The sequence below is a fragment of the Plectropomus leopardus genome, chromosome 21 (assembly GCF_008729295.1).
Source record: "Plectropomus leopardus isolate mb chromosome 21, YSFRI_Pleo_2.0, whole genome shotgun sequence".
In the NCBI taxonomy this organism is placed as follows: Eukaryota; Metazoa; Chordata; class Actinopteri; order Perciformes; family Serranidae; genus Plectropomus; species Plectropomus leopardus.
Window position 1 is genome coordinate 898,122 of NC_056483.1, and position 8,670 is coordinate 906,791.

The 8,670-nt window shown below is 43.4% G+C and overlaps 1 protein-coding gene across 1 annotated transcript in view; it reads right to left on the bottom strand.

The window, feature by feature from the left end:
* Positions 1–7,712, bottom strand: part of LOC121960959 (traf2 and NCK-interacting protein kinase-like) — a 22,710-nt gene extending 14,998 nt beyond the window's left edge. Inside the window, exons 1-2 of the mRNA XM_042510865.1 lie at positions 7,178–7,712; positions 3–35 (exon numbers count right to left, since the gene is read on the bottom strand). Of these exons, the coding sequence (XP_042366799.1) occupies positions 3–35; positions 7,178–7,285 (141 nt within the window). The 5' untranslated portion in view covers positions 7,286–7,712. The remainder of the gene's footprint in view (positions 1–2; positions 36–7,177) is intronic.
* Positions 7,713–8,670: the final 958 nt, after the last annotated feature.

Here is an 8,670-nt window from a genome sequence, read left to right on the forward strand (position 1 = left end):
ACCAGTTCGACCAGCTCAAAGATTCCAGCTGGGTCCTGGGAGAGAAAGATGGACAACACAAAGTTAGTCAGGAGGACATAAACTGGACTTAACTGGACACAAGATGGATGTAGGAATTTGTGTGTGAGGAATTTGACCTTCACACACACACACACATACACACACACACACACACACACACACGCACACACACTCTCTCTCTCTGCATACCTGTGGTATTCCCTGTGAACAGCTCGCTCTCTCTATCACCACACTGTCATTAAGCCTGCAGTCGGTAACCGTGAGCTTCCCGACGAGCTCCTTCTGTCTCACACGAACCGTCACGTGTTTACGTTCACAGTGATGCAGATCAGGTTTAACAGCTCATTTTCTGAAGCTGCTGTTTCACCGGCGTCAATGCAATCTTTAACCCTTTGAAACCTCGAGAGAAATCGCTTTACTTGTGCTGCTGTCAGACGCCTTTCACAAGTATTTAAACCTTTAAACCTGAGCAAACTAGTGCATTTTTTACGAGAATATGGAGGAAAAGGCAACTTGGAAAGCTACAAAAAATGCAAAAAAAACATCAGCAGATTTAGAGAACTGTTTTAAAAAAGCTAGGAAAAAAAGCTGGGGTAAAATGTCTAGGAAAATCAGGAAAAAAGCTCAGGAAAAACTGTATTTTCTATCATAATTACACAATTATGTTACATGATTATATTTTAAGCATTTTCCCAGGGCATTTCCTTTATTTTTTTTATTAACATTTTATTTTTATGTTATTTTTAACTAATTCTAATGTAATTTGTACATTTTATTTATTTATTTATTCTATTTTTTGGGTATTTTTTTTCTTTCGTTGCTCATTGCCTTCTCTCTGTGACTCTGAAAGAACTTGCTCAGGTTTCAACCTTCAAACCGAAGCAAACTGGTTTGATTTCTTTCAAAAACAGGAAAAATTATATATTTGTAATATTCAGAACTACATATCTAAAATACTGTTACAGAATAGCACTTTTTTCAGGTCATTTCCTTGTCTTTTTCTTTTCTTTCTTTCTTCTGCTTCTTTCTTAATTTTTACTAATTTCCAGGTAATTTTATTGTACTTTTTACTATTTTTTTGCTCATTTTTAGATCAATCATCCTTTTTTATTTAAGAAATTAAGCCAATTTGTTCAGGTTGCAAAGGGTTAATTTGGTGTGTTTACAATCACTGAAATAAGCGAGTCACTAATCAGCTTCATCTGTGCGTCCACGTGCACGACAAAAAACTGCAGTCAGGAAAACTGCTGCATGCAGAACCAAGTCTTCGTACTAAAAGTTGATTTCTGCTGCGGAGCTAAAACCTGCAGCGGTTTGGATTTCAGGAGAAATGGTGGCGTTGAAGTAAAAGCTTGACGTTTTGGGAGGATTGAAATGATTGATAGCGCTCATTCTGCAGCCTGTTAGCTCACAGCAGCTCAGCAAAAAGACTGGAAACCGGCCTGACTCCGGCCAAAGATTTTTAAAAAATCTGCCTACCACCACCTCAAAGCTCACTGATTAACACGTTAGATCTCGCAAAAAACCCTGAAGTGTAAAATCACAGTTCTGTGGTCGCTGTGTGCCAAACTGTTTCTTGGTCGGACCAGTACTTCCTGTTCCTCTAAAGGCTGCTGAAACAGAAACATTAAAGTAATACTTCGTCCCACAAATGACCATTTATATGTCAATTACTCAGTCAGTCAGTTAAACTTGAATTGCTTCTCACTGAACGAAAAATCCCAAAAAACTGAGAACATTCGTGATGACTTTGAGTCACAAGCAGCCACCTTTAACCCTTTAAAACATGAGCAAATAGGCTTCACTTCTATAGAGAAAGAGAGGAAAAGGTAATGTGCAACTTAATAAGTAATGACTCAAAAATGCGTGCTAGAAAATTACCTTAAAATGGGGGGGAATCTTTTTAAAAGTAACCCAAAAAAAGACTCAAAGAGGGGCTTAAAAAATAAAAATAATTCTGTAAACAATTATATATATGTATATATATATGCAGTACGGTACAGTACGGTACAATACAATACGACACAATATGATACGCTACAATACAATGCGATGCAATACAATATGATGAGATAAGCTAAGATAATCCTTTATTATTCCCACAGTTGGGGAAATCTGCATTGTTACAGCAGCAGAGGTATGTACACGATAAATAAAACAAAAATAAATAAAAACTGTATGAAAAGATGCAAAACTCAACAGTTTATAAAAAATATTTACACCAATTGCACATGGATTGGAAATACGACATCAGTACTAAACAGGCGGCAATTTTACCGGTATCATGAGTCATCAGCGCTAAAACCAAACCATTAAAAAAAAGGGCAGCGTTACAGAAAGTCCTAAATTTAAAATGGTCCTAACCCTTCTGTTTTCGGCTTTATGCTAAACTGTGCAGCTGTCGGCTGCAGTATTATGTAGAGTGTGATCACTGACAATGACCGAGGAAACCCAAACAAAGGCCAGCAGGTAAATTCGAACACACACATACAGGTAACTGTATATAATCGTATCTTCAGGCTGATTAAAATTTAATAACACAGATCTAGATCTTTGAGCATACCTGTGTGTTTGGCATCAGCATGTGTGCACGTGTGTTATTGTGTTATTGTGTCAGTGTGTGTGTGTGTGTGTGTGTGTGTGTGTGTGAGCGTACAGTAGGCCAAACGAGAGCGTTGGGACTATTACAGTGGAGCCTCCTGAAGGGGATTAGCTTAAAAAGCAGCGTTCCTTTTCACTCAAGGTCAAACTGAAGCACATCTAATCCTGGAGGACCGCACCTCTCACACGCACACGCACACGCACGCACACACACACACACACACACACACACACACACACACACACACACACACACACGCACACGCACACACACACACACACACACGTGCTTGTAACAGCCCTAACCTCCCGTAGGACCACACACATTACAAAGACAAAAGCCAAGAAGAAAGGAGGATAATTTAATTTAACCGGGGCTCGGCAGCTTTCTCACTGTCACGTAACACGACATCGAAACAAGTTTAACGAGTTTAACACGATCAGGGTGCACAGCTTACAATTATAGCAATTACTAAAAATTAGATGTAACGTACAGAGTGTACAGATATAAAAAACTAAATGACGAGTCACCTGCTCGTGACGTGGAGCTGAAACGGTTTTTGTTTGTTCAGCTGTTCTTATTGTGAAGTCGTCAACGACGACGCACCTGCAGTGATTTCGTCAACTGAAAACGCGACCGAACAGACCCATCCTGTTATTATGCTGCCTGTCGTGTCCACGTGATACGCCGCTAGACGGCAGTGGTTTATTGATATTTTAAAAATGTCTCTTAAATTTTGTGCAAATCCGTAATGCAGATAGTGTCATATACCTCAAGGTTTAATGGCTTACTTTTACACAAGTGTTTCCAAAGAATGTTAATGAAACCTTAGTAATTTTATTTAATTTTTTTCATTTTAATTTTCTTTTTTTTTCTTTTTAATTTTTTAAGTTTAATTGAATTTTTTTATTGAATTTTTTTCGTTTGTTTTTAATTTGATTTTTTAAATTTTATCATTTCTTCATTTTGAATAACATGTTTTTTTCTCTATTTTAAAGTAATTTTTTTTGTAATGTCTAATTAATTTCTTGCTCATTTTTAGGCCATTTCTTGTTGAGATACTCGCCGCCTTCTGGTGTTTTTGAAAGAGACCAAGCTAATTTTCTTGGCTTTCAAAGGGTTAACACTCACAGTCAAATGCTGTAAATTTAGTTTTCCACTCAGAAGATGGCGACACTGAAATGAGTTAAAGGTCGACGTGTAACAACCTGAGTGTCTTTGTCTTGGCTGCTGGTTTTGATAACTTCGTCCTCACTGAACTCCTCAGAGCTGACGCTGCTTATCTCGACTTTCCATCACGTCTGTCAGAAGCCGCCTGATGTCCTCAAGCACCGACTAACCAATCAGAGAGGTTTTGGCGTCGCACTCGTCCCGCTTTGCTTCTGTCAGGTAGCCACTCTGCAGTTCATTTAGGCTGTTAAATAAATAAACCCGCTGCTGTCGTCTCCGTCGATGACGTGCTCGCACGCAGTTTTGCTTTCCTATTTTGGAAAGAAAATGAAGGTAAAGTAATTACGGACTTTTTCTGTGATTCATCTTCGAGCTGCTGCGGCCGTTTCTGCGTGCAGCGGATAATTCCTGCAGACAGTTTGGGGGCTGAGGGCAGAGATGCATTTCCACATCAGTGGTTTGGATAATATGTGACTAAACAGCTGATTTGTTTACAACCTGAGCGCTCGTGTTCCTGACCTGCTGGACTCTTCGAGAGACGTCGCCACTTCCAAAAATCGCAGCAGTGACGCCGTGACCAGAACTGACGGCGGAAAGTGGACACAAAAACAGACGTTTTCCTTCAGGAGAACATTGAAGGCACTGTTTTTCCTTCTCAGTGAACTGCATTTTGTCTCAATGGTGGAAAAGGACACTGAGGGACAAAGACAGGACAAGACTCTAACACAGTGACACTCAGCTTATGGCCCGCAGGCCAAATCTGGCCCCCGACACGATGCCAGGTGGCCCTCAGTCATTTTCTAATAGATAATAAAAAAAATTAAAATTCACACTGGGAATCCCAGTAAACGACCCCTGACAGGTCCCAGTTCAGACCCTAATGTCCTAAAATCCTGGAATCATCCTAAAAGCCTCGGAATGCTCCAAAATATTAGAAACGTGCTAAATCCTAGAAACAACATAAAATCCTGAAAATGTCATAAAATCCTAAAAATGTCCCAATATCCTGGAACCGTCCTAAGATCCTAGAGATGCTCTGTAATCCTAGAAACATCCTAAAAATGTCCTAACATCTTTGAAATGTCCCAAAATCCTGGAAACATCCTAAAATTCTAGAGACGTCTTACAGTCCCAGAAATGTCCTAATACTTTAGAAACGTCATAAAATCCTAGATACTTCCAAAAATCCTAGAAATGTCCTAATATACTAGAAACGTCCTAAAAATCTAGATGGCTTAAATTCCTGGAATCGTGCAAAAATCCTAGAAACTTCCAAAAATCCTGGAAATGTCTTGAAATCCTAGAAAATCCTAGTCGGCTTAAACATCCTAAAGTTCTAAACGCCCTTGTATCCTAAAACATGCTTCAGTCCTTAAAATGTCCTAAAATCCTGGAAAGTCCCAAAATCCTTGAGACGTCCTTTAATCTTAGAAATGTCCTAATCTACTAGAAACGTCCTAAAATCCTAGACGGCTTAAACTCGTGGAATCGTGCTAAAATCCTAGAAATGTCCTCAATGATAGAAACATCCTAAACTTCTAAACGCCCTTGTATCCTAAAACATGCTACAGTCCTTTAAATGTCCTAAAATCCCGGAAAGTCCCAAAACCCTAGAGACGTCCTATAATCCTAGACACGTCATAAAACACCAGGGACATCTTATAATACAAAAATTGTGCTAAAATTCTAGAAATGTCCTAAAATCCTGGATACATCTTGAAATCCTTCAGGCATCCTCAAATCGAAGACGTCCTGAATTCCTACAAATGTCCTAAAATCCTAGAAATGTCCTAAAATCCGAGAAACGTGCGGAGCTGCTGTGACTGGCCCCTGGCCCCCACATCAAAGCGGGCTCAGTGTCTCCGACATCAACCCTGATCAGAGGAACTTAACCCCGGACGCGTTTCAGTCTGTCCCTGTGGAGGACGAAGACTTCGGCTCTGATGGAGACACAGTGGACGTAGATGGGGGAGGTGGAGACGGGTCAGGCTGCAGGACATGATCACAGGAGATCATTTTGGGACGAGTAACAGGAAGTGTGCTTGCGACAGGCTTTGCGTCACGCTGAAACGTTTCCCCCAGCTCGTCCTGGGTGACCTAATTTCTAGTCGTCATGCCACAAAGGAGACAGAGCAAAGGATTCTGGTCTTTATAGGAACGTGGACTTCTGTCCTGATCCTCCTTTCTGTCTGCCTGTACCTGTACCTATGTGTGTGTGTGTGTGTGTGTGTTACAGAAACACACACACACACACACACACACACACACACACACAGACATGCAGTCCCACCCGGTCGATCAAGTCCAGACTTGAGTGTTGCTCTGCAGGTAGGACTGTGTTGCATAAGCAGCAGGAGAAAGGAGGAGAGAAGAAAGAGGAGCTGTGCAGAACACACACACACACACACACACACACGCACAAACACACACACGCACGCACAAACACACACCCGCACAAACACACGTGCAGCATGTAGTTTAATTTTCTCTGAATTTTTCTCTCAATCTAACAACAGTCTCCTTATCCTTCACACACACACACACACACACACACACACACACACACACACACACACACTCAGACACACACAGATTCCTACAGTCACTCTCTGCACACCTCCTATCCTCGCGGCCGCGCACGTGCACGCGCACAGACCCACAAACAGCCTCTGCGATGCAACTGCCGCTGTCGCCACAACATCACGAAATGGCGGAACTCGCCCCTGTTGCGGTTATCATCGCTATTATTCACGGTGTCTGTGCGAGAGAGTGTGTCCATGTGTGTGTGTGAGTGTGTGTGTGTGTGAGGGAGAGCGTGCACGCGTGTGTGTGCATCTGTAGCCCCTGCATGTGTGTGTGATTGTGTGTGAGTGCTGTGGATCTGTCAGCGAGCAGGCAGCTTAACATCTGCCCCACATAGTACAGACAGAGCGGCCTCTATTATGCTGTCTGACGCACGCGCACGGGGTTGTGTGCACGCGCAGCAGCAGCAGCAGCGGCGGCAGCGGCAGCGGCAGCGGCTCAGGGCCTCTTTACATCACGTCCCAATTGTTAAGAAAAAAACATCAACAACAAACAACAACAGGAGTGTCGGTGGGAGGCCACATGATCCCTCATTCTGTTATCCGACCTGATTTCCTCAATCACTGACCGCCGTGCACGAGCACTACAGCCCACACACACACTCACACACACTGGCTACATGCACGCGCACGCACACCAGCACAGGCAGAGGAAAGCGCAGGGAGACGCATCCTTGCGCTTGGAGATGAGGGAGTGGGTGAGGATGAAGAGGAGAGGTGGGGGGGGGAGACAGGTGCCTCACACGCACGCGCACACACAGACAGAGACGCCAGATGCACGTGCACACACAGAGACATTTACCCGTAGTGCAGACAGGTCTATCTCGTCCAGACTCCGCGCAGGGGAGTCGCTCGCCATGGTTCTCTCGGTAGACGCGGGACTCAAGATGGAAGCTTCCTCAACGACCATCGACCGAGAGGCGCAGAGCGGCGGCGGCGAACAAACACCCCTCTAAAATAAATAAATCCCCCCACCCACCCCCAAAAAAATCCCCGAAAATCCTCGTGCGGGCGATGCTTTCCCCCTCCCCGGGAGGAGAAGTGACCGCTCCGGGAGGGAGAGGAGCGGCGGCAGGAGCAGGGAGGCGATGCGCGCGCTGCTCCAGGTGCTACATGCTGCTCGGCGCGGTCGATCCGGTGCTACATACCTCCACCCCGACACCCCGAGCCGGACCGGACAGGAGAGGACAGGGAAGGTGGGGGGGGGGGGGGGGTTGGCGCACGCGCACGCTCACAGAAATGGAGAGAGAAAAGACGCGGCAGGAGCGCACAGCAGCCGAGGCGCACTGAGAGCGAGCGCACTCCGTCCGTCCGTCCGTCTGCGAGGCGGAACAGCAGCGCGCTTCCCGGGAGTGGCCTGCGAGGAGGCTGCGCTACAGACAGAGACGCCCACAACGTCTCTCTCTCTCTCTCACACACACACACACACACACACACACACATCAGTGTGATAGCAGAACATCTACACAGCTGTCTGTTCACGGAGTTCAGAGACACTCAACTTGGTTTGATTGGGGGCCACTTTTGTAAAATAACAGGAGGCCAGGGGCCAGACACTGGGGCCCCATACATGTTTTAAGGATTTTAGGATATTTTTATGAATTTTTAAGAAGTTTCTAGGATTTTATGAAAATTCGAAAAATAAAGATTTTAGAGTGTTTCGAGGATTTTGGTCTATTTCTCTCTCTTAAAAAAAGATTTTAGGACTTTTGCTAGATTTTCAGACGTTTCTTGGATTTTAGGATGTTTCTACAGTTTTAGGACTTTTCAAGGACTTTGGGACATTTCAAGAATTTTAGGACGTTTCTAGGATTTTTGTACATTTCTCAGATTTTAGGACATTTCTTGTATTGTAGGACTGATTGAGGATTTTTTTTAGGATTTTATGCCATTTCTAGGATTTTAGGAAATTTTGAGATTTTAGGGACATTTCTACAAATTTAAGAAGTTTCTATTTTACGCCAGTTCTAAGATGGTAGAATGTTTCTAGGATTTTTGGACATTTCTCAGACTTTAGGACATTTCTTGGATTGTAGAACGGATTTAGGACTTTCAGACACTTCAAGGATCTTGGGACATTTCTAGGATTTTGATGCTGTTTTATGCACTCTGGCACCTTATGCATACTAAAAGTTAAAAAAAAAATCCCAGTGTGAATCACTTAATTTTTTATTGTGAATTAGAAAATGTTTGGGGGCCACCTGGGGCCAGATTTGGCCCTCAGGCTGTAAGGTGAGTTTCACTGCTGTAGCCTATGGCAGCTTATTAAGGACAAATCTAAGATCAGGTTTCAGG